This window comes from Coloeus monedula (genome assembly GCF_965178545.1).
Source record: "Coloeus monedula genome assembly, chromosome: 4".
Lineage (NCBI taxonomy): Eukaryota > Metazoa > Chordata > Aves > Passeriformes > Corvidae > Coloeus > Coloeus monedula.
Genome location: NC_138784.1, coordinates 39,130,248 through 39,157,857, shown reverse-complemented (window position 1 = coordinate 39,157,857; position 27,610 = coordinate 39,130,248). Strand labels below are relative to the sequence as shown.

The window sequence follows — 27,610 nt, the reverse complement described above, 5'->3', positions numbered from 1 at the left end:
CTAAATTCCCCATGAATTCCTTAAGATATTAACAAAATCATCATCACCCATGATTCCAAAACTTAATCCTTCATAGTAATCTTCAAACTCAGAATAGGACACTTCATTGGGGTTGCTGCAGGACTCTCCTAATGTTTCTAGAAATGATGATTTAATTTCTTCTTCTGCAGCTTTGCCTATGAAAGTATATTTTTTTATTAATACATTTTAAAGAAGAGTGAATATGTAGCATTTAATATACTTCAGGCAAGAAACTGTCAAATTTTAGCTTGCAAATATTTTTTTCATGAACTAATTCAATATTCTGGTTTCAGAATTAAGTCATTGGCTCACTTAATACCATCAGTAGAAACCTTACTTTAATAGCATGATAGAATTAAGTATCAACAGAAAACATGGGGTCAGCCAATTGCAATGAGTTATGAGATCAGGAAAATTTTTTTCTTCATATGACTGCAAAAGCTGCATAATGCATTTGTAAACTAAAATTCTGAAGTTATCTTGTAAGAAAGCACGTGTTTACTCTAATAAAACTTCAAAGTTCTAGGAAAACTTTAAGATGGAAATTGGCATTTCAAAAGTGTTCTGCAATTTACATCTGTGTCCTAGCAATTTTATAAAGATAATACTCAAGATGATTTCATAGCATTGAGAAAAAAAGTACAAAATATATGGCATTATAGCATTGGAAAAAAAATCACATATGGTATCCCTATACCCCATGTGACTTCATGTGTTACCATTAAAATCACTGGCAATATAAAAAAAATCCTCTCTTCTACAGGTAAAAAAGAAAGGGTCATGGCACCATGGAGACTTTCACAGTGACTAGGCTGGTACATGGAGGTATTATTTTAGAAACTGACATACAAATATTTAAACTCCTATTTTTTCAATGGCAGACTTTAAACATTTTTGAGAATCCTGAAAAAATAATGAAGAAACCAGCATTTCCTCTATTAAGGATGACAAACCTGTCCCAGAAATAAATTAAGTTCCTTCTGAATAAATTATTCAAGTGCTGAGTACATTCCGTGTCAGTTTTGATAGAAAACAGTAATGTGAAAATGAGAGTATCCTACTAAGTGAAAATTACTAATACCATATTTGCCACTGATAACTTACAGATGAAAGCTGAGAAATAACTGCTTTCAGAGGTAGGGAAAAGAACTACTCTGCAAACAGGCAGTATTAGCAGCTTGATAAAGAGCAAGTATTAAAATTGTGTATATGAACTCCATTACTACTTATAGTCATGTTCTGGAGAGACTCAGTTTTAAGTCCTCACATGAAAGAAGTTCCCCTTTAACAGCTCAAGTCTAAGCCAAAGTCTGTATTTCCAAGCAGTTTCTGGATCTGCTATCTCTGCTAACAAGATGACTTCCATAGTTACAGATTTTTGTTTGTTTGTTTGTTCATGTGAATTACCTGCCAATACTAGAGGATGCTTCTTTGCACAGTAACATTTTCTGACATCTACCACAGGCACACTCCCAGTTTTGTTGAAATCTAGTTTCATATAAGCCTGTAGGGGAAAAAAGTTTCATATAAGTATCTAAGGGGAAAAAAAAAAGTGGGGAGATGAAAAGATCAAATGCACTTAACTACCTAGCACATACTTTTAGATCTTGCACAATGGATTATATCAATTTACCTATTTTATGTAAGGCACCAGATATCAGAAAATCATTCTAGATTATGCAGTTTCATGATTATTTTACCTCAACAGTTTTCACATCAAATGTGTCTTCCCTGGTCAACTCAAAAAAAATTGTCTTCTCTCCCTAATTTCTAGCTCATCCTTAGAATCAGAAGTTAAGCTGCTTCCCCCTTCTGTCTCCTCCAATTATTAGGATTCCGCATCATTCTGACAGAAGCCTCCACACAGCCTCTTCAGCATTGCTAACAGCAGCTTCATTTTCATTTCAGTTTACTCAAATACACATGCTTGATACATAAGGCTAGGAGAGTCAGATCCTCCATGATTGAAAGCATGAAAGTATATGTGATTTTTCTTGATCTTGATATCCAGTTGCTACTCATTTGGCTGGTTTGTCATCAGTGTTTGATGCTGCAAACAACTCCACATTACATTATAGACAAATAACAAGTGGCATTTCAAATAGAACATGTCTCACGAATATACTGTAGGTCTCAAAGGAGACAAGTATTACTGCCTCCTATTTCAGGCACTGTGGGAAAAAAGTCTACACATATATAGTCATTTGCCAAAATAAGGAAACAGACTTCTGGAAGAGATCTTCTCAGGGTGCCAGATGCTTTATACACTGGACTGAACTATAAGAATAGCACGTATGGGTGAAGACTCAAAATAATAAAGGAACTAATCCTAGAATTTAAAATGAACTAATTTAACAATGCAACATGCAGTCCACTAACTTATTTTCTTTTGATAAACTGATCTGAAACTTTAAGAAGTCAATTTCCAGGTACAGAACTTAAGAAAAACAACAAAACCCAACAACTAGAATATGATGAGCAACTAACTCCAAAGTTAGACTGCAAAATATTTACACTTAAAATATCTACAATAAAACTTACTTTTCTCACAGATGCTTTCCTATATTCATTCATTTCTCCAAATATGGCATGAGTAAATTCTCCATAGTCAACCTTATCACTCTTGCTATCATCAAGAATTAGCCATAAGGATCTGAAGTCCTGCAATTTAAAAATATATTGACAAAGTTCTTCACTATATCCTGGAATAAAACAATTGCTATAATGGGAAATTACAGAATTCTCACAACACCCCCCAAACTTCTAGATCCAAACTCACTCACAGATTTGTAAAAATAATGCATGTCATCAGTGGTCACTGATGACCATAATTCACATTATTCGCAGTTCTATTCACAGATAGCTGTGAGCTACTTTTACAACATAATATATAAAACAAAGGAAAAATCTAAGTAAACAGCATAAACTAATTTTTTTTTAAGCCTAAAGAGAAAAAATGGATTGCAATCATGCTTGTTCATGTTATGATGTAAAAAGATTGCATGTTTTTAACTATATTATTTTTTAGTCTTAAGAACTTCACATAGAACTGAATGCAGAAATGTCAATATACCACAAGGGGGAAAAAAACCACCATCAAAAGAAAACATGCAAAACCCAGGTATTAAACTATAGATTTAAGCAAAGAAAAGAAGCAATTCCATAAATTAAGAAAGATAATACCCATGTTTACAGTTTCAGGTAGACTTACCCCTTCAGGAATTTCCAAATGGAATACTTTTAGAGCTTCTTTCAAGGCTGCCTGAGAGAGAAGACCATTTCTTTTCTTGTCTATTTGTCGGAAATACTTTCCTAAGCCTGTTATAACCCGAACTCCTCTTTTACTTAGTGTTTCTCTGAAAATACCTGAGGATTTAGAGAAATAAAGGACACAACATTTACCTGAAGTTGTCCACTTGCTATGGAGACAATATGGAAGTAAAGAACATCACATCTACATATGATGGTGCTGGTCAAAAAGACATACCCATGCATTCTGGCTCCCTTGTCTTTGATAAGAGAATGCCAATACAAAAGGAAACCATCAGTTATTTAATATTTGAGTGGAAATCATATAAAGCATGTCTAACAAGCAATACCTAATGAACTTTTTTTAAAGAGATCACATAAGGAAAGAAAAAATGGCTATTGCAGTCTATATGCTCAGATTCTAAAACTGCCCACTTCTGTGGGAACTGATTACATGCCATGATTCAACATACTAAGTAAATTTGGAACAACTACTTCAGAACAATGCAATCATTCCATTATGAGACACAGAGTTGCTTCTTTATTGTACAGACTTGTTAAGTACATGTGGAAACAAAAGCAAACACGACTAATTTGGCAAAATCATTCCTAAATTATATGCAGAGAACAATTTCTATGGTAAGACATATGAAAGTCTGCAGCTAGCATATTTACTTAGGTATGTCTGAGTTTCTCAGCATACTCTGTTAACAGAAGTCACCTGCTATTACCTTCAAATTACTTGTGTCTACAATTTAAAGACAAATAGGGGCAAGGTGAAAGAAGGAAGTTTTTTTCCAGTGAAGCTGACACTCAGACATATCTTAAAAGGTGCCTTGAAGTATACACACAACATTCTTCCAGGCCACACCTTAGAGGAAGTCAGATAATTGAAAAGCCAGCTTGTGTCTATTATGCACGGGGAAAAAATGGAATAACTACAGGATTAAAAATAACCCTAATTATTATTCCAACAAATTTTTTGTAAAAATAAATGTCCGAGCAGATTCTAGTGACCCAAGAGTGCCTACTTAAGACACGTTTAGTTAATGACAGTAAACAGGGGTGATTATATGAGCTGTGAGCTGCTCAGATCAACCATTTTTGTTGAAAACAAGGTTACAAAAATAATACACAGCACTGTACAAACATCTTTTCATAACTTTTAACAAAAAGCTAGGCCTTTGTCCTAAAGACTGGGATAGGAATGTGGTAGAATTTATTTACATATTCCAGAGTACACTATTCAATTATACTCATGGTGTTTGTACACTTGGCCAATAACAACTTTAATGCCAGTGTAACATAGCATCAGCATTATGTTTCAGAATTTTTTCAGAGATTATGTCAACACAGAGATTAACATTTTATTGATCACATTCACAATTACTCTGTACATTCTGCACAATCTTTACCCAGACTGTTGATTTGAAGAGATAGGAGAAAGCATTCTTATGACTGATTTGTGCTGGTATCAGATTCTAAAAATATCCTGATAAATATCTACCTTTTGTTTAATTTCATTTACACAAATAAAGTCTTTATAACATCACTATTGTTCATTGCACTGAGCTGTAAATATAAAGATATGGAAATTAAAATTAAATGAGTTCTGGTAGACAGAAACCTTGAATCTTCTTGAAAACTTCACTGTCATCAACCACTTGCCCAGAACACTCTCGCTTGAGTTCCACAGAAGAAGCTCTAAAGAAATCAAAATTAATGTTGATTAGTGAAATTACGTGTAATATGACTATATTCAAAACAGCTGTTGTAAAAAACCATCACATGCTGAACTTACTATTTAATTCATATATAAGCACAATATCCAATTGCTTGAGTTTGAGAGGGCGCTCACAAAAGTCCTTGCTGGCCTGCTGCAGATATGCAGGAATTACTTTCTAACAATATCACACGGGCATCTCCTCTACTAATTCATTAATCATGGATAATTCCTCCCGTGCATAAAATCTCCAGAAGTTTAGTTCAAGACAATCCTAATCTCATACCACTGGAAGAGTTTGTTAAAGCAACTACATTTAATCACCAACAGGAAAATAACATTAAATACTTTTTAACACTCTCTTTAGAACTTAAATAACAAAGGTTTAGACCAAAAGTCTATCTAGAAATTATAGTTAAATTTTGTGGGTTTCTTTTGGCTAAGTTCCCTTCTGAGAAGGACTTCCCATAAGCCTTCATCAGAAATTATTATAAAGCTTGGTAAAAAAATATTGTGGAAGAACCTACTGGAAGGGAAAAAAAAAACAAAAACAAACCAAACCAACAAATTATTTTAATCAGAATATTAAAATATTAATTTTATTAATTATTAATATTATTATTAATCAGAATATTTTTTAAAAATGGAAAAGCACTACTATCAACTCTGAGCTGCTTGCTTACCAGTGTTTTGCCATGGCATACTTCTCCTCCTGCTTTCTGAGGTGAAAGACTTATCTCTCTGCTATCTAGTAGGACTTTTCATCTCCTCTTTGGATACCTCCCATTATGAAGTCCCTAAAAACTTACCTACATCAGATCACCTAAACTGGAAAGTCAACAACCACCTGCAGAGGGCAATGTACTCCCTCTAGAACACATGTAAACCAGAAGATTCACGGTTTGTGACAGCAGGGCATAGCTGCTCCTGGGAACCTGCAATAGACCTTTTGGACTATAGCTGAACAGGATTTTCTGTCAGTAGAGTAATGAAGGTAAAGAGGATGCAGTTCAAGAGTTTTGCACCAGAGAACAGAGTGCTCAATAACATCCTCATACAGAAGAAAAAGACAGACTGAAATTTTGCCACTAATGGAAAGAACACAGAGTAAAAAAGAAATAATCTATTCCACCACAGGTAGCAGAAAATCCAAAATTTCAACCTATTGAGCTGGTCTTCTTTCTGGTTCTTCTATTCAGAGATAACATTGGTTCAACTTCAAATTTCACAGGTATAAGATTAGCAACAAATGAAAGAAAAAGCTGTTTACTTGAGTGATAAGCTCCTGAGATGTAAAATGTCTTACATAAACTATCTGAAATTAAACTATATTGTGTTTTATTTCACTGAAGCCTTGCAGAGAGGGAACAATTAGCACTAAGCATCATACAACTATATAGTTCTAGAACCAATTAAATTTGAATTTTCTATGCACTGTTAGCTTACTATGGCTCCTTTGTAAAGCTTTCAGTGTAAAGGGACTTTAAGTGAATATTACCGCAACTGAGAACAAGCTTCATGTGTCTAAACACTTGCAGAAAGAAAAATAATAGTCAAGTTCTGCTAACAAAATAGCCTTTAGATACTGAGCATATTTAATTGAGATTAAAATTATTGCTCTTCCTAATCAGGAAAGGATCAAAGTATGAGATACATGAGGAGAGGCTGGGAGAGCTGGAATTGTTTAGCCCAGAGAATAGAAGCCTTGAGGCATCTTACCCTCAAGCACATATGAATACCTGACAGAAAGGAGTAAAGAAACTGAGACAGGCTCTGCTCAGTGGTGCCTGTGGACAAGAGGTTATGGGCACAAACTGAGGTATATGATTTGCATATAAAAACATGTGACCTCAAACAAAGCAAATAGAGAAGCTTCATGTTTCAATTCTTACTTTAAAATTACTCCTTACCGTTCTAGGAAGTTACTGAACTGTGCAAAAACCACTAACATCTATTACTAATTTCTCCTAACAACAGCCTAAATATGGATTCTGTTTTTAGCAGTATAAGTAATAAGGTATTAGGAGCTCAAAAGAATATTTTTTTGCTTAAGGAAGGAAAGGTAATTTGAAAAGCAGTTAGCAGCACTTACTTTAGATAATCCATAGCTGCTTCATCAATATTTATCACACGAAGGGTAAAGACGGGGTTCTGCTTAACACTTTCTGGAAGGTTATGATCAACACTTCGGAAAGTTAGATTAGCTCCCTGTTGTTAAAGCACACAATAATTTAAAAATAGGTTGGGTATTTCATAAATAGAGGGGAAGGGGAAAGAAAGAAAAACAGCAAACTAGAAGCAAAGAATGCTGAGAAGAATAAAAAATGCAGTAGCTCTAACTGTAATATCTGTGCAGGCCTGGGTATAAAGACTCCAAAACTCATGAATTTGGAAGGTGGAGGCAGAGACACTGATATTTTGCAAGGGTCTCAACCACTTGGACTTTGTGAGAGATCTGTGTATCTTAATGTCAGCCCAGAAAGCATGATCACAGATATGGAGCCTCACAGATACATCATTCCAAAGAGCTACTTTGGAGCAGTACATTTTCTGGAGGACTTTAAGATGCATCTTTATTCAGAACACATTTCCATATGCAGGCTGCAGATGAAAATCCCTAACAAGTAGCTTTATCTTCCGTATCATAAACTCATCTATTTCATCTTGAAAATTCTTCGGTGGCTGTGTAAGCAGTTAGGATAGGCATGTTATTAGAAAAAACACACTAAAAACTACTGTCAACTTCTTTTACTTTCAACACTTCACACAAACACAGTTTTTGCTCTGAACTTCAGATTTGCAGGAGCACGTGAAGAATTTGGTGAAAACAGTCTGTACTTGAAAACTTGCTAAGTATTTACATACCATGAGCACTTAACCCAGTGTGGAAGAACAGCAGTACAGAAGGTGCAATATGATTTTTATTCAATCATCAGATCAGCTGGTAGACAAAGTTTAACATTGTTTAATACACTTGCTCTAAAAAGCTAGTGGTTTATAAACGGTAGGAAACAATTAACACACGATTTCTTCATGTTTAAAAAATATTTAATCATTGCTTCGAGTTAGAAATGCCAGCAGACCTTGCAAAGATTATTGACTTTTAACAAGTACTTTAGTCTACTTCCTCTTCAGGACTCTCCATCCCGAGCGGATCATTTCGCCTAAAAAAGGTCCACACTGTCTGCAGTCTTGTGCCCTCTAGGGGGAAAACTGCAAACTACAGATTAATCTGAAACCTTAATTGGAATCTCTAAAATGTGGGACAGCTAAATAATCCAGACTTCTGAAAATCTTTAATTCAAAAACGTTACCCAAGGGGAAGAATTTTGGTCTTCCAAGAAGGTTAGATCACAATTTTCAATTCAAATATCCAAATATTACTTCCAGAAAAATAGTTTTACATTCAGCAGAAGAATACTTACAATGTAGAAGTCACTAAGATCATAAGCTTTCCCCTTTCTTTGTCCACGTTGATGTTGATAAATTCCCTTCTGAATGAAAGGCAAGGCTTTTGTCCTGTGAAATAATCCAAAACTGGTATTAAACCAATTAAATTTATTTAAGCTTCTTAGATACAGTGAAATATGTTTTCTAAAACCTTTATAAAAAGTAATTTATCCTACCTGTTTTTTCCAAACTGTCGAAATTCATACACTGTAAGGGATTTGTCACATGCAAAAAAAAATCCAACCAACTCTCTACAAGCATCATGACCATTTCTAGAAGGAAAATTGAAAAGCATCTTTATGTTTTTCATCTATATAAATCCAATTCAACCCAAACATAAGTAACATTTATTTTGGAATCAGAATGGTTTGAGTTATAAGGGACATTAAAGATCATCTAGTTCCAAAACCCCTGCCATGGGTGGGGACACCTTCCACTAGATCAAGCTGCTCAGAGCCCCATCCAGCCTGGCCTTGAACACTTCCAGGGATGAGGCATCCTCTGTGCAACCTGTTCCAGTACCTCACAACCCTCACAGTAAAGAATTTCTTCCTAATATCTAATCTAAACCTGCCTGCTTTTATTTTGAAGCCATTCCCCCTTGACCTATAACTACACACCCTTGTAAGAAGTCCCTCTCCAGCTTTCCTACAGCCTTCCTGTAGGCACTGGAAGGCTGCAAAAGGGTCTCCCTGGAGCCTTCCCTTCTCCTGACTGGACAATTCAACTCTCTCAGCCTGTATTCATAAGAGAAGTGCTCCATCCCTCTGATCATCTTTGTGACCTTCCTGTGGATCACTCCAACAGGTCCTTCTCATGCTGGGACCACAGAGGTGAGCACAGCACTGCAGGTGGGGTCTCACAGGAGAGAAGCAGAGCGGCAGAATCCCCTCCCTTGTCCTGCTGGCCATGTTTCTTTTGGTGCAGCCCAGGACATGGTTGGTTTCCTGGGCACAAGCACACACTGCCAGATCATGTTGAACTTCTCATCCACCAGCACCCTCAAGTTCTTCTCCTCAAGGCTGCTCTCAGTATCTATTTTATTTCCACTGTTGCATGCTGAATGATTTATTTTTTTAAAGAGCTATTCGACTATTTTCTTTAACCCACCATGAAATGGATTCAGTCACATTTTTAATTCAATATTCCATTCTCCATAATGCTAAAAACACCTCTGGAGGCTTCATGTTTTAGTATGCCAATATAATTTTCACTCATTAACAAAAGGATTACACACACCAGGACTACTGCATTCGTTGAGGTATATGAAAGTATGTTGCTGAATATTCAGCTGTGTCTAACAAGCATAAAGCTCACCGCTGCAGAAAAGCATCACTTTCAGAATTGAAAAATATGTTTATGCCACCACTACTCAAATAAGAACAGTTTCAAAGACGTTCTAAAATTTAATACATAAGGAGCTATGAAAAAGTTGCAAAGCCATTACTACTTATAGTATTTGCCACATCTAAGATAAGACTAAAATAATTTTAATCAACTGAGATGCAACAGCTAAAAGCACTGTTTTACACAGTCCCTGTGCTAACTGTCCTGAATAGAGCTACGGGTTAGATAGTAATATAACACTGCTTACAGATCTTAACATTGTACAGGGCAACTGTAAAGCCACTATCCATTAGCCATGTCAAAATTTGTGCTATATGTGGACACCCACATGTACTGTTTTTCTTAAACATTCAGCGCAATTAATTAGTTCAAGAGAGTAATCATCATTCACAAATTCAGAGAACTGAAAAGCTTCACAAAATTTGTGATTACCTCGATATAATCCTACTATCAAAGCATAGCTTGTTGGAGAGCATGCTCTCAGTTAGTCCTGATTTGGTCCTTATTCTGTGAAAATAATGCAGCATGTTAATGATACCTATATGCTCACAGATAAATGTTACATAAAAATCAACCATTTCCAAACAGCAAAAAACATGAAATACGGTATCCTTGGCAACTGGCTGAGGAGATGATCCTTTGTAGTTGAATTAGAAAGCAACTCAGAGCTGTAAAGTGTTCTGTTATTATATAATATGAGAGTACATTCACAGAGAGCATAGATATGAATGGGATTTTTGTTTACATACACTTATATAAAGAATGAAACCTCTGTCACTCACCATACTTCCATGAATCAATGCGTTCTTTTACAAAAATACCCAGATTGGGCCTTTTCTACCCACCTAAATATTTTACATTGGCCCTATTACTAGTTCCAGAAATGGAGATTTGTCTATGTGATAGATGTAAGAAATTGAGACTGGTTTTGTTGTCTTTTTTCTTTTTTAAGAATATATAGATGACATTCAATGAGAAAGACTTTAGAGAGGGATGTTAAAATGCACAAAGCAGAAATGCTTGCCTGAATGTTGAGAAAAATTAACATAACAAAACTCAGACCTGCAAATTAATTTCATTTTATGGATCACAGTGTTTCCTCAGGTTTTTTTAAGTTCTTGGAACTACTATTTCAATGCTGACAGTCCAGGAATGTCATTTAATGCCAATAGGGTTAATTATTGCAGCAGAAATCAAAACATGAAAGAAAAGTATGATTATATTGTGAAGATCTACATTAGCATTTACAGATGCATATTTATGCAATTTATGCACCTCAGGATAGGAATCTCTCAAAGGATATGACAGGACTGCAAGCATCCAACAGCTTGGAAAAGGCTGGCAAAACCTTGTGATGAATAATATCAGTATAACCTTAACAATGTTCTCCCAAGTCTTATAAATTCTATGAATCAATCATAATACACAGAGAATTCACATAAAAAGGTCCCTGTTATCTCACCAGGCAATAACAAGCACAGGGAAGCTACAAAAAGGCCTCACACGAAGCTGGTGGATCCAAGGCAAAAATAAAACATCTGGAAAGGCAAACAGACATCACAGAGTTTAAAAAAAAAAAAACAAAAAAAAAAACCAGCAGAAGACATATTTTTATAAACTTACTTTGTTTTGTGGAGTGTCCTTCTTCTAAAACACATTGGTGCTGTCCCAACTCCCAGAAGTCCTTGAGCTTCCTTGCAAGCATCAGAACATGTGGACTGCTCTGGATCACTTATAACAGCTCTGACCACAAAGAGCAGGGAGAAGCCTTCTGACTATTAGTATGGCTGAATTTCAGGTCTTACATATTCTTACGCAGGAAAGAAAACACCCAAGAATAATACAGCAATACAATCTTGGAGTTACCCACTAAGCTTGAATAAATTTGTGGGCCTAATTTTTTGTTTGTTTATACAAATTCTTAAGTCTATTTCTCAAAATTAAACATATGCAATAATATTCTGGCAGTGCACTACTATGTAGTAATGTTACATGTAGATATGTATTATTTAAAGTATATTCGATATATCTTTATATAAAATAAATCTTGGTAGTGTGAAGGTTTGTGTGGTTTTTTATCATTTCCACTATTTCTGTAAATATTCCATCAGTGATGTTCTATAACCACGGCTCCCTCCAATATTAGTGATAGCAGTTACTAGTACTGGCCAGTGATGGCACCACAGAACCATAGAATAGCCTAGGTTGGAAGGGACCTTAAAGATCGTCCAGTTCCAACCTCCATGCTGTGGGCAGGACACCTTTCACTAGAGCAGGTTGCTCAGAGCCCCATCCAATCTGTCATCCAACAAAAACATTGGCGCTTCCTCCCTCAAAGCACTGACTACACAGCTGAGAGGATCTTGAAGTCCCAACAAGCAGAAAAGAAATAGATGAACTTGTTTTTGAACATTTTGATATTCTCTGTATCAGTTCAACAAGTAAACAAAATAAAAGACCCTTTAAAAATAAATGAGATGCTTTTTATGCTATTGAAATGGTTTATCAGAAGGAAAAAGTAATTTTACATGGCTATTATAGTTTTCTAAACTTGCTCTCTGATCTATACAGATCCGTCTTTGTACACATCAGTTACACTGATTTAACTGCAAGATTGGCCCTATTAAAAAAATATTCAAAACACCTTTGTGTTTCCTTTAATAGTTTTTTTAATGCAACTGTTTTGAACTAATCTTTTCCGATTAACATCCTGATATCTGATACCAATTTGTTTGGAAGTACTGGCAGAGTTATATTTGGAACATAAACAGAGAGATTTTTTAAATTAAAACTTCATCCTGATGCAGCTGCAGAACTACTGAATATTGTTTTGACATTATCAACAGAAGGGTTCAGAGTAGGAGAAGGAATACATGGGAAAAATAAGGCAAAGCAGCAGAAGGAGGTTAAACACAGAATGGGCATCCAAGATCCAAGATGCACAAAGCTGTACATTTAATGCAACATCAGTAGTACTGAGACACTTTAACAAAATCAGCATATTTTTAAAATCACCTCTGTAATAATCTTTGTCACAGGCCAAGCACTTATTTGAAAACTGGGGATTTCTATCCCATATAGCTCCATAATTTTAATCCTGCTAAATTATACTTGGAATTTAACATTGTGTTTCATGACAATTTTGTTTCCCTCAGGCAACCTTCTTGTCATCTCAGCTTTTAAATAGTGAAAAGCATTAATAGACTTTTAAACAATGTAGGCCATTTGAACTGCCACTGTAACAGAAACAAATTAAAACTAAAATGATGAAGTGTAACAACATTCCAGCCTCAAAATCTTAGGATTTGATGGGCTGGAAAACCAGTGCAGATGACTCCAGAGATTGTAAACTATGTACAGAATGCAAAATAATCTAGACATACACACAGTTAATTTTTAGTAAATGTAAAGTAACATGAAACTATATTAAACTAGCTTGCATCTTCCTATATTGTCATAACCAGACAGCTTGCATAAAGCCCTGAATTATTAAAGCATGCTTAAAATAGAGGGATCTTTCTGCACAGAAGCAATGCTTTCTTGTAGCTAAAGGGATAGCAATGAAGGCAGGAGATCTTACTGTACAACCTGGATCAACTCGATTTATAACAGTGCCTTTTGTTCCCACATGCCCAGCACTAGTATAACACTCCTTTATGCCTGAAAGGTGCTGTGTCAGTATTAATAAAGAATTAATAAATATTAATAAAGCTAAGATTTTTAGAAATGACAATAAATATTGAAAAAGTGTAATTTATAACATCAGGCATCCATATATTTTCTTGAGGTGCAAGAGAGTTATTTTCAAGAACTCGTGCTATTGTAAAGGCCTTAAAATAGGTTCAAGTGCAAAATTTCAAATTATTTCCAGAAAAAACAAAAAACAAAACCACATGGCACTTTAAACTAATATTTTAAGTTGCATTAAAAAGACTTCTCATTTAAAGAATTTTTGCAAATAATACTACATAAGATTTCATAAGACTTGGAACAAGATGACCAAAACAACTCTTAAGCAAGAAAAGCTAAACACTAACAGATCTAAATTCTTACGTAGGGAAAACTGAAATTTTACATTATAAATTCATTTACCTACATAATTGATCCACCATAACTTGTTCTACAACAGCCTGTTTTCTCCTCTCTGCAGCAACATCCTCCTGCAATGAAAAACTGACTGAGAACAAATGAAATATATAACAGCAGGCACTTCAAATAATAAATTACCCTTTAAGACAGCATTCAGAGGTCACAAACTTACCAATGTCACAATTAATATTTTTTTATAGTTTTAATAGAGTTCTATTTGCATAAAAGACATATAATATTCTCTGCTACACACTTGATTTGTCTATACATATTAGTTGCAATAAATATGAGAAGTCTAGTATTTAAGTTGACAGAAAAAATCCTTATTTCTGTATTGTTTCCAATACATTCTGTAAGTACAATAGAGCCTGAGGAGACTCGGAGACTCACATTATTCCAGGTTTTATGGTTGACACAGATTCCAACTAAGAGAATAAAACTTTACCTCCAGCAATATTTAGTCAAAAAAAATTCTTTTAAGACTAAAGTCTCAGTTGGAAGATTTTTCTTTCCTGCATGCCACAATAATTTTCTGCTGAGACAGGTCAATCTGAAAAACCTTTCAGGAAATATCATCCTAAAGGGGAAAGGGGATTTAACATGATCTTATTATTATTTTTATTAGAGTAACACTGAACCATAACCTTGTGCCATTCACTATAAAGTGTGCAGGCATTGATCATGACCTGTTACACAGAGAGAAACCAAAGTACAAGATAGTATGGAGGCCACCAGCATTAATCAGGCCTCAGCACCTCTCTTTATCTTCCATATATCTGAACTTTTTTACTGCATTTAAAGTTGCCTTTTATTCAAAAAAAATATTTGTATATGAGAAAATAGAGATTATTATTATGGAGGGGGTTTACGCAGCCTTACATTTTTTTAGATATTCTGAAACTAAAGAATTAAGATATTTTTCTAATTGGTCTTGTGTGCAAACCAAATTCAAATTGCATGGATGAAGAACTGAAAGGTTCCCAGGTACCTATGAGAGATAATTCCTAATTCCAAGAGATGTTATGGGTAGAATTCACAATCTTCAAATAAATAGATTGGCACTACCCAAAAAAAGAAAGCAAAATTGAAAAAACACAAATAACTAATGTAACACCAGACTAGCTGTTGGTTACTCCAAACTGATTTTAAGCCTTAGAAGATTTCTGAATTATAAGAGATAGGGGGCTTTTTAGTTTGCTTTCATGTTTCATTTTTGCACCTATTAGAACTACAGGCTGCTTTATTCTGAGTTAATAATTTTTTACCCATTAACTGTTGTAACAGATGTTTTAAAAAGAATGATGTAAAGGAACACACTGATAATACAGAACAATGTTTTTTATAACATATTCCATGGACACTGGCTTATAGATCCAAACCAGTTAGCATGCTGAAAAGAATCTGAAAAAAAAACCCTAACAAACAAACAAAAAAAATTTACACCTTAAATTTCAATTGAATATTAGGTCACCAAATGTAACCTTTCATGGAACATCTTCCATTCTGCTCTCAGACAAAAGCTCTACTATGAGATTACAAAAATGTGGAGGGCAGAGGCAAACATTGAACTTGCAGCAGCTCCCACTGGTAAAAAAGTAGTAATTGTTGTTCCCTAAATATGACCATTCAGAGAAAATCAGCCTTCTTCAGAGGTTATATATGATATCTATTGGCAATCACACATGGACTGTGAATCACAAAATCACAGAACAAACTGAACCGGAAGGGACCTACAAAGAAAATTATTGGAACATACATGCAGTTACTACTGCCAATTTCTTCCAGTATTCTACCACTATCAGAAGCTTGACCTAGGAAAGCCTGAGATGGTCCTCGAAAGAGACAGCCAGTGCTGACCATGAGTGCTAATCAATAACAAAAGGGCTTCTGAAGGTCCCAGTAACACCTTGCTCAGACACCTGCTGGCTTTATTTTAAAGCACGGCAGCTACAGAATATCTTCTATTTTGTGGTTCTGCACTGCTCCCTTTCTCAGTGCTTTCACTGTACTTCCTTTAGCATTAAGTAGTTACTCTAGGGATACTTCAAGACTTCTTTCCATTATCTTCAGCCTATAGTATAGATTTTTTAATTTATTCTAAATATAAAAGCTTAAGTACTTTCTCAAAAGATTTTCTTATCATGAAAATTAACAGTGACCTCAGTAGTGCAACATCTACATTCCCTTCAACAAGACTAGAAATCAAATAAATGCTTGCAAAGATGCAAAATTCAATGCATAGTGATCAGCAAATAAAATGAATTAAAATTGCTCTTTACTATAAAAAATCATAAAATTTCTCACGGCTTAATATTCCATGAGAAAGTTAGAATGCATAACCCTTTTCAACAATACATTCAAAAACCAGTTACAAAAGCCATCACTTTGCATATGCAAATACTGAACTATGCAATATCAAATCAAGGTTCTTCCTAATTGTAAATCATCCTAAATTCAAGGCCTGCCCTCAGATGAGCAAGACTCCTATTGTTCAGCCCCAAAAAGAGTAAAATTCACGTCTATGTAAGAAATTAAAGAAGCATATTGGGTACATCCATGTAGGGAAAGTTTTAATTCCCCTCTATGCATGGGGACCCCCTCTAGTGAGTCCATACTAGTTTCCAGTCTTCAGAAATCCCTCCTTCCCTCAGAAAGGATCTGACAGAAGATCAGAGCCAAAGCAATTGAAAGGAGATGCTAAGGGAGCTTGGGTTTGTTTAGTTTGCAGAACCAGCAGCTATGAGGCATTCTGAAGAGAAGTTACAAAGTGAGAACCAAATTTTTTTGACAGTAGCCAGCAGTATATACACACTGAGCCTTGGGAAGATTGGTGTGGACAACAGGAAGGACTTCTTCACATAGTGACATAGCATGTCTCATGAAGATGTTGCCTAGAGATGCCGTAGAAGCTCCATCCCTGGAGCTTGAAGACTCAGCCAAAGTTGTTGCTGACTCAATCTAACACTAGCAGCAGAGCTGATGGAATCCATGGACCGTTGAATACAGGCTCAGCTAAAAGCTACAGGTCAGAGGAAACCATAGAATATCCTGAGCTGGAAGAGACCCATAGGGATCATCAAAGTCCAACTTCTGGCACTGAATGTAACACTAGGTTCACTCAACTACGTCTTAGTTGTATGAATATATCTGTATATATTACTCATTATTTGCATTCTCATTTATGTACATTACTGCATAAAACACAAGCATTACAGAGAGGATTTTAAAAATGCTCACTGGATTGCTCAGTTCAGCTTCCATTGAAAGAAATGTTTAAACTCACATGATTTCAATGGGTGCAATTACACCCCAAAGGCATAACTTCTGTTGAACATCTGGGAAACCATCCTCCACATCTAGGTGGTTAGCAGCATAATACCAGTCAAAATACTTACAGCTTCTGATTTCCTTGTGTTGTGCTGCACATTATAAGGCTTGTTTGTATAGCATTGTTGCAGGAGAGCTTTCTTATCAAGAGTTACAAAATCATCATTATGTCCATCTTCAAGCTGTGTACCCTACATAAAAAATATATTCTTTTCATAAATCAAATTTAATGAATTGTAATAAAAACAAACTAAAAAACCCACACATGTTTTCCTCAACAATTTATTTAAAAGTACGTCTCTTTCTTTCTTCTTCACTTTTTAAAGTATCTACTTCTTCCACTTCATGCTAATTAAAAGAGAATTCTTTTAAGCCTAGCTTTCTACAGGAACTGAACTTATAAGAAAAGACTAGAGAGAAAGATTTATATCTTTTGAATACTTACCAGTTTTCATTCATACTGAAATAAATAAAAAATAAAAAAATCTCAAAAATGCTGTTCATACAAGCTTTGTGAAAAAACAGCAGCAAGTCAGAGAAGGAAGACTAATATCTCTGAGAAGAAGAGAAGAACTCATCCTTTTTCTATTCTCTCAGGAACAGCCAAGAGAAAGCAGAGGATTTGCTGTTAGGTATAAAGCTCAAAGTTCACTGTAGAGATACTGCTTTGTGACCAGTGAAGTAAAATACTGTCTAGACAGGGAAAAGCCAAAGCATGCTACTGGTTCTAACAGACTTGTAAACCAGTCCCAGGGTATTATGGAAGTATTTCCTACATATGATGACGTGAAAAAAAGTATACAGGAGGTTTTTACAGAACTCAGGAAGGAGGGAGCACAGGAAAGAAATCAAAAGAGTAGGTTTTGTTAGCAATCTCCTCCATGAGCAGCTTCTTTCAGAAAAGAAAATTTGTTACAAGTTCCACTAATCAAGTAAAACAAGTGCATTGAAATATTTTGATTTATTCATCTAATCAGGTAGTGATAGTATCTAACAAAAAAATTGTTTTGATAGACATTGTATTACAATCTGTGAGAAGAACTAAGACACATGCTTCTAGTGCTTAGCAAGTATCTTTCTGGAACCCAAAATCACCAGAAAAAAGTCAGTTCTGCTTTTTCTCTCCCAGTATACACTTGCCATCTATTTCTTCATTTTCAGATTAACTTGGCTGCTCCTGTAAATACCTTTTTGAAGGGCTTGCAGTTGTGCATATAAAGGAGTCACTCCTTGAAAAGCAGATTATATGACAGTGTCAGACCAGTACATTAGAGTGGAATCATTAAAAACAAACAAACAAACAAACAAACAGAAAACCCTACAACTAATCTCCAGAACAGATAATCTTATCTACCACCAAACATAAAACTAAACCACAAAATACCACTACTTTTTTTCTTTCACCTCTTATTCACAGAATATTTATTAATAGATTTTTTCAGGTTCTCCTATATCTGATCACTATAAGCATGACTATAAGAGGAGAGAGCTCTCTTAAAGCTATCTACAAAATAGTGAGACCATCTTTGTCTTATGTCTTTTCATTGTACTGAAAGTTAAGAAAGTAAATTCAGTGAACTCATCCATCACAAACCTTTTCTCTGAAGAGCAATGAGCACAATATGTTCCATCAACATCTGCATACTCAACTTTCCCTTAAGATTCTTAAATGGTCATCTACCCTCAGCAGAATCTAGCATTCAACCAGTCCTCACAGATGTTGCTTACTTAGGCTTCATGCTTCCTTACATCTACGGTGATGCATCTCTCCCTGTTCAACCACACTCCTCTGCTATCTCTTCCAGAACAAGATGAAAGTTGGGTTTATTTATCCCTTTATTTTCCAGTTTCTCTCCACTGATCTTCCTTCTTTGCACCTTAGTTTTAATTTAAAAATACAAAAGAAACCTGGCAGAACTAATACAGCTTGCAGTCCAACTGTACTGAATCTTATACAACATCAAAGCAAAAAGTACAAATAATATCTTTCATTATTTTAACCCTATAACTCTTTGCATTTTTAGTGGTAATAGTTCTCTAAGGAACCAATTAAATCTTTCATTTCTCCTTTTTTAAGTCCTATATACAGTCACAATTTACAGAGTACTAATTAAAATATTTCTACATTTAAAAAATAAAAAAGCTTGAATGAATTTCTGAATTTTGAAATAACATTTTGCCAAGACCTTCCTGCTGTCTCTCCTCTTCTTATAGGCGGTAAATTCTTCCTTATCAATCATGCTCATCTTCAAGCTCGAGCTAGAGGTGCACTATGAGGGCCAGGGTTACTTTCCTTACCAGAGAACACAACCATACATAAATTCTCAGGGCACCTCAGCTTCTCGCTCTGCAATAACTGAAACAAGCTTCCTATATCTTTTTTCCTCCCCAACATTAGATGCTGAAATTACATGCTTTTATTTCTTTACAATAAAAGCATGAAATGAATTACACACATGTGCAAACCATTCCAAACAGTGTAATTAAATAGTGATGTACATTTGCTATTTAAAAATGTGATTTCTATTTTGCCAGCTCCCTTTATTGAACTGTCTGGACACTGGAGGTGTTCTTTTTTCTTTTCTGCAATTCTCTGAGGATGCTGTTTATATTCTTCCTTTGTATCTGCTTCATACTGACCATACTTCAGTTTGTTTCTCTCTGTGGGGGATGGCAGATTTTCTGGTCTTGTCTTCTGCTCCAAAACAGAATGTTAAAGCAATGAGTAATCAATATAAAAGCCTCTGGCTGGTCTATTAAATGGGAACAGCATTATTTTAATTCCTATCCAGTCTAATGTCTGAAACTTCTAGACATGATGCTTCAAATTAAGAAAAAATGCAAATAGGACTGCATATTCAGGCTTAACTTGCATTGAGTTCTTCAAATTCTACCATTTTTAAATCTAAAAAATACATAGGCAAATGGTTTTACATCACTTTTAAAGAAATAAGTCAGATTCAGTGGCTCTGCCTTATAACATCACTAAAATGTAAATTGTGACATTTGATTTTGGATGGTTGAAAACGGGTGGATGAATGTTTTTCAGTCAGAAGTTATAATATTCTTGTGTGGCAGATGAGTACTGGGACACTGTTCTTTAGAACAACATCAGCTGCACAGCTAAGTGCACCATTTCAGATGTAAGGTTATAAAGGTATGCAACAGAGGCTGGGATCAGTAGAAAGCACAGCAACGACAGAAGTCCAAGATTCCATTCTTTTCTGTCTCCCTGTATGACTAACACCTTCAATATTTAAGTTATATTCCTTCAGTGCTAACAAAAAGTAAGGTGGCCTTGTCTAGCATCTCTACACAACACTTGCAAGTCATCTTGCAACAACAGTGTTACAGTCCTGCTCTAGAAAACCATTTCTCAAAACCCAAAAAGATTTGTTTTTGAAGAGCCAACTTTCTCCTTCAAAAGAGGATTCACATCCCTTCACTGGTTAATTCCTGAATTGTAAGAGTATATTTAAATTTTTCTTCCAAAAGTGACCTGTTTTGAGAAGATTTACTTACAGTTACTGAAGAAGCTGGAATCTATCTTGCTAAAGGAAAGCTTGGTCAGAGCCCCAGAAGCAAGAAATGCAGAAATAAAGGCTGCTCAAAGGAATGCATTAAAATATTTTAAAACAGCTTGAAAATCTTCTCCACAAAAAAAAGATGGGGAGCAAGTCAGGCAAAAAAAAAGGGGGGGAGGAAGAGAGAGAGAAAGAGAGAGAAAGAAAGAAGGAGAGCAAAAAAGGGTAAGTAAACAGAAGATACATTCCAGTACGTTGAGCACTCAGTATTTAAGACATAATGAAGGCAGAAAGGAAGCAACAAGAGGTAAAGGAAAGCAGAGAAGAAAGGGAGAAAGACCCGGCGAAACAAACAAAGCCACACCAACCTTCCATTAGCACTACTGAAGCTCGACTGAGTTATACATATGAACTTTGTTTAAAAAAAAAAATGGTAAAGGGTAATCATAAGCATCCAGACCCAAAAAGGCTATAGCAACCCAACTATGTTTGCACTGCACATTTACAAGGCAGTAGAAAGGAAAACAACCTATCTGTAGTTACATGTTTACAGTTACATCTTAAGACACATATAAATACCTATGTTAGGCACATATTCTAAAAACTAGTACATTCTTAGTACATTATTTTAAAAAGACCAAAAAACCACTTACCATTTCAGTTTTTACTTAAATGAAATCGTTTTTCAAGTAGAGAAACCATTTGGTTATATAGGGAAACATACAAAATAATGATCTTGGCAGATTCACTTTGAACTCCAGCCAATCTGGAGTTCTGCCCTTGAAGTTACTATATTATTTGTTTCAAGGGGCACAGGTTATGTACAAATTAATTTAAAATTGGTTTTCCCTCTAGTTAAAATTCTGGGATTTTTTTAAAACACTCGTTTGAATATTTCTTAGGTTTACATAAGTTTTTTTGAAATAATGGATTTTTAATCAGTGTATTTTTAATAGTTTCTCCAATAAGCTAGTTCCTGTCACATAAAAGAAGTTAAAAAACATTATATTTTCAGACCATATACCATAGTACTGAACTGATAATCCTTTTTGTCAGTCTATATTTTTTCAACCACCTTACCTACATTTTGTTCTGACAAAATTTTCTAGACACATGTTTAAAGGAAAACAGGAATTAAGATGTAACATGATCAAATAAAAAATTATCACATTCATTCTGTTCACATTTAATTCAGATGTAAGAGTTCAAAAGAACTCTCTTCCTGCATTCAGGGAAGTGCAATAACTGAGTAATTAAATTAACTCTTAAAACTATTATAGTGGATATCCATCCTAAACAATGCTGCACTGTACTGTAAAACAACAGTATGCTAGCATCTGGGCTACTGATTTTCCTTAAAAATTAGCATCTAAGACTAGTGGTGATTAAGTTTCTTGCTCATCCAGGGTAAAAATGCTAACATGATGAGGAAATTTTAACAATAAAAGAGTTCTGACAAATTAGACATAATTCCAAAGTTTATGTTACAGTTCTGTTTTAAAGACAACAGCCCTAAGAAAAAAACTGTGAAATGGCTGCAAGTAACTCCAAAAGTTTTCTTTTCACCAGAAGTAACTATTTTTCCATAGAAATAATACTTAAGTTTTTATACAGGTTTTGTCTTCAAGCATACACTTACTACTACTAATCTTTATTATTACTACTATTAATATATGTCTTAAAAAATAACTACAAAAAAAAAAAGGGTAAGTGTATCAATCAACAAAGAGCTAAGCTAAGCAATAAAATAGGTTTTTCTAAATATTCTAAAGAATCTCAGTAAAAGGACTTTGCTAAAAATGTTTTGGACCAACAGCACTTGGAGATATATGCTTAAGCACAAGAGAAAAAAAAGAACTTTCATAAAAAAAAGCTATGTATGCTTTTCTAAATTACTGCTAAAGGGGCATATTATAAAGATATTTGTAGTGACAGACTGACATGTTGATGCTGCACATACGGAGTTTGCAATGATGTTCTCCAATCTGAAGATGAATCTAATGGACACCTATGAGAAGAACTTCCAGTGTACGGTACATAAGAGTCTCCATCCTAAAATCACAGGAAAAAAAGGATAAGCAATCATAATTGCTTTCTATTTAGAGTGATACTTTTTATTAAATCATGAAACATGTGAATTCTAAAAAATTTTTGAGAAAGAATTTATTTACAATTACCTCTTCATCAGAATCTCCCAGCCTCCCTAGATCTAGGCATGGCACCCTGCAGGGAGTTAAAACAATTTTAAAAGCAATACAGTCCCTTATTTTTTAACAACAATAAAAGCACTGCCTATTAGTTATTATTAGGTCCTTCACAAAAATTTCCCTGCAACTGGATATGGCCTACTCAGCAAATCTCTATTAGCCCCTCTTGCTTCAGCTCAGCAAGTGGCTCCTGAGCTTCTCTTCCCCAGTAGCAGAGGACCCTGGCAGCCGAAAAGGACCCTTCTTTACTCGCACATTGACTTCTCTTCACTCCCCAACAGGAGCTACTGCAACAAGATCATGCAGCAGGGATACCTTACTCTTGTCTTCCCACAGCACATCCATGTCAACATTCCTCTACAATCAGTCAACAGAGAGGCAACAGGGAAGCAATCACTACTTGGGATGCAAATCTTCTGAACTTTTCATAAGAGATTAACACAGTGGAAGAAAACCATACCCCAGTATTTTGTTCTGCTTAAAGAAATGAAAACATCTCCAACTCATCAAAGCATCTCTGTGCCTTCTGCCTTTACTCCAGGTATGTTGCAGAGCACCATGAATACATATTTTTCATATTTTACCAGCAATATTTCCAAGCAACTCTCTTATAACTTCTTGGAATAAGAGAGCTCCTTATTTTACAGTCTTTTTTATTAGATAATGACAGGCAGTACACAGAAATCAGAATTTTTTGACGTTGGTATGAAGAATTAAAGGTCATGGTCACACACACTTATAAAATAATTACATACACTGTCTTTAAGGCATTTCAGTAAACAAAACTGCCTAAACTATCAATCATGGTCCTTGGAAGAGTAGATGTTCCTTATCTGCCAAAGTTACTACAAGGTTTGAAATTTTAAAAGCACAAACAGAATTTCCCATTGCTTGTGAAACCCTTCACAACAGTTTCTCCGTATCTTTTACTGTAATACCTGTAAAAGCGGCCAATAGTTAAAATATGTTTTTTCTCCTTTTGCAGACAGGTTAAAAATATTCAAGAAAAACAATGTATAAATATGACAGCTCTGAGTGATACCCTCTGAAAAGGATGTCAGGAGGACAGAGCCAGGTTCTTCTTGGGAGTACCCAGCAATGGGCAATGGGCAGAAACTGATGCACAGGACGTTCCACCCAAAAACAACTTCTTCACCACAGGTGACTGAGCACTGGAACAGGTTGCCCAGAGAGGTTGTGGAGTCTCCCTCACTGGAAATACTCAATAACCATCTAGATGCAATCCTGAGCAATGTACTCTGGGATGTCCCTGCTTGAGCAGGGAGGTTGGACCAGATGGACCAGTGGGTTGGACCCACTGTGGTCTTTTCCATCTTCACCCATTCTGTGATTACACCTCCGCTGAGCCAAACATAAATCAGCTTAATTCCAAAGTAAATAATGCATCATATATTCTACTCCAAATATAAATTACAGAAAACAAACCTATGATGATAAATTTCATGGAACACTAAGTTGCGCATCACTACAAATGCCAATGCACTGTGTTAATAATTCACACAATTAAACAAGCTGATCTGAAATAGAAGCAGACTTACTCTGGCGGGCAAGGACTGTGAGCAGCCTGTCTATTTGGTCTCCAACCCTAAAAGAAGGACACATTATTGCATACCTAGGGAATCTGGATTAAAATACATAGTTCGCTCTCTCAATTTCCCCTGAAATATTTAAAATTAGTGGCTCAAATTATCTGTCCAACAGACTTGACTAAGATGCTACTAACAAGGGGAGAAAACCAAAAACTTCTAATTGAAAGCTAATTCTTACAGATCATGAGACTAAAAGACTGAATATTCATCATGACAGAAAGATTTCCAGCCATTAAGAATCTAGATAGCATCCACATCAGCTATTAATAATACATTAAAAATAATCCATGTTTCTGAGGCTTTGTGCCGTCACTGCTCTCACAAGGCTTTGGGTCACATTGCTCTTGTTGGTTGGGAACCAACCCTTAAACCAAAACCACAAGACTGACAGCCAGCTGGCTCACAAGGAGTTAGCTCAGACCCCAAAGAGCCTCTGATATTTGGTGTAACTGTTTCATCTCAGCTTTAGTATAGCAGTCCTGCCGATGACTAGGCAGTTCACCTTATTTATTTTGCAAGGCTGCATAGCACACAGATCTCCAAACCCAAATGAGCAAGAACATGGCAAGAAAAAATATAAGTGACCCAAAGCTTCATCCATCCCCCTACGGCTTTTCAAAACAGCTAGCAGCAAATCCGTGGGGAAGGCTGCTTGCGGCAAGCACAAAGTAACAATTCGCCTAACTGGCCTCCCTATCTGAAAAAAAAAAAGTGGTTCGGGAACGTTCAGAACCAGGGCTAACATTTTTGTTTTCACTTTTCAGCTCATAAATCTCAGCATCGCAGCCTGAACTGAGCAGAATCCTATTCCCAGCAGTGCCTGAACATCTTTGACGATCTGAGAGCAACCACAAAACTGTAACTCCTTTCTCGCCATACACCCCTGTAGCTGCTCCCGAGACAGAAGTTCGGCAACACTACCCTCTAGCGACTCCAGAACATGGGTCCGGGTATCCAGGTTGGAGAGTTCTCCGCACGGAATGAGCACCGCCACCGTGTGGTCACGTACGTAAAACCGTCAAGGCATCAAAAACGCTGCACTACACCGCACATTTATCTTTTTTCTGTACCATTACAACTGTGGTCAGGTAAAGAACACACCTAATCCTAGATGCTAAAGCCTTAATATAATTCCTTTTCAACAAATCAGGAAGAAAGCAAACAAAAAACGTTGTGAATGCTGAGGTGAAGCATATGATTTCAACATAATTTTAAGATTTACTTTTGCAAACTACTAAGAATCATGTGGACTAGGGAGTCTAAATTTGGAAACTTAGTTGCACAAGAATAAAAAAAAAAGGGATGAGAGATTACAGAAAAAATGTTATTTCTTTTCTTTTACAACCTCCACTAAATGCCCCAAATGTTCTTGCTGTCCCCAGGTATCTAATTTCCGAAAACCCGGTTAAAACATTAACAGTAACACTGTAACATTGATGTATTATCATTTACAAAAGGTCCTTTTTCATTCCAAATCAAACTGAAAAGAAGAACAGCAATTTGGCAGTCAAACTCCAAGAATTCCTAATGGGGTCATGCAACAAATAAGGAAGATAAATGGGTGCTTGGGGGCTGAGGGAGGATTAGAAATTAACTTTAGTTCATGGACATAAAGTACACGGTATCTGTGAGAAAAATCAACTGTTCCTAACAATATTAATATTTACCTCAGCGGTAAGGAAAATAATGGCCCTCAGAATCCAAGATAGTATTTGTAAGGACTTTCAAAAGTTAGCCCTAAAGTTTCTGCTACAGTGAACCTGTGAGGGTTGCACACCTACCCTACCTCAAAGCCCAGACTATTAGGAATACATGGAAAATGTAATTTCCCTTCATACTGAGCACAGAGCACTGAGATTCATTTTTCATGTCGATCTAAAATCATGCCTTTTCAAACTGTATTTTAGGGGCTGCTTTATTTTATTGTTGTCTTGCAGAACAAAAACACGGACACACCTGATGCCAGTTTCACCAACAGCCTGAGATAGCACGCAGTACAGGTTCAAGCCTCTGTTGCTCTTAACTGCAAGTACTAGTTCATTCTTAAATTCCCCACATTCCAATTAAGCACTCAGAGTAGCAGTTATTCTAGGATAGCTGTTTATGTTGGAATTTCTCATGTTCATTCGAGAAGCTGTCATACTAAACTATCCCTTTCTGACAAAAATAATTTCTTTAAAAGTTGTCTTCTCTAAAGAATGGATTCTAACCTCAAACCAAGAGCCTTCTGATTTATGATTAAAATATTTTTAAAATGTCAAAGTAAGGAAGGAAAACAATCACAAGCCTTCCATTGACTACCTGACATTTCTTCCCCCTCAATGACAACTCAGCTTTCCTTCGAGGGGATGCAGCAAGTCCTTTAACTTCCAAATCCATGTAAATTCAATGACAGCTTTCAGTACAAACTGAAAAACAGAACATGCTATTGAGAAAAACACATATTTTTTATCTAAGTACTTCTGAAAAAAAAAAAGTTACTGCATTAGAAAGAATTTTGGTATTGTCTTCAGCAAGCTAGGAAATGCTGTTGGTTTCTCTTTTCCACCACCTCTTAATTTCAGTCCTTTATTACTAATGTTTAACCAGATCCCCATTCAAATTTATGGTTTTGCCTCAAGCTTAATTCCCTCTTTCCCTTACACTTATCGATACCTTCTCATTCCAGTATTACTAATTTGCTACCCCTTGGCAACATCAAACCTTTTGTACCACTTGAAACCGCTGCCTGTCTCTCCATGGCTCGATGCCCTGGGAACATTTCAGGAAGACCTAAGGGCCCTCCCGGCACACTGCCAGGCTCCGAGAGCTCCAGGATGACATTCCACCAGTATTCCTGCTCTGCTGGCTTCTCCTTCCACCCAGTCAGTTTTGAACCAAAAGCCCATCATGTAGTTCCCAGCAATCAGACACTCCATTTTCAAACCAAAGGCTGACGGCACCGGGCAGTTCCCAGTCCCAAGCAGCCTTTCCTTCCCCGAGCAGGAGCAGGGCTGCAGGGCCTGCTCGGAGACCGGCACACGGCGCCGGGCACCCGCACAGCCCTCCCGCCGAACCGCTTCC

The 27,610-nt window shown here is 35.9% G+C and overlaps 1 protein-coding gene across 1 annotated transcript; it reads right to left on the bottom strand.

Moving 5' to 3' along the window:
• On the bottom strand, positions 1–26,926 carry CAPS2 (calcyphosine 2; the record flags this gene model as incomplete). Its single annotated transcript, XM_082281193.1, is given in 18 exon segments — positions 1–176; positions 1,429–1,525; positions 2,563–2,682; positions 3,233–3,387; positions 4,898–4,974; positions 7,086–7,201; positions 8,419–8,512; positions 8,620–8,715; positions 10,223–10,297; positions 11,414–11,533; positions 13,883–13,950; positions 17,275–17,397; positions 19,746–19,919; positions 19,925–19,954; positions 22,672–22,782; positions 22,908–22,953; positions 24,497–24,543; positions 26,849–26,926. Coding segments are annotated over 18 exon segments (1,803 nt in total).
• Between the last annotated feature and the right edge of the window lie 684 nt (positions 26,927–27,610).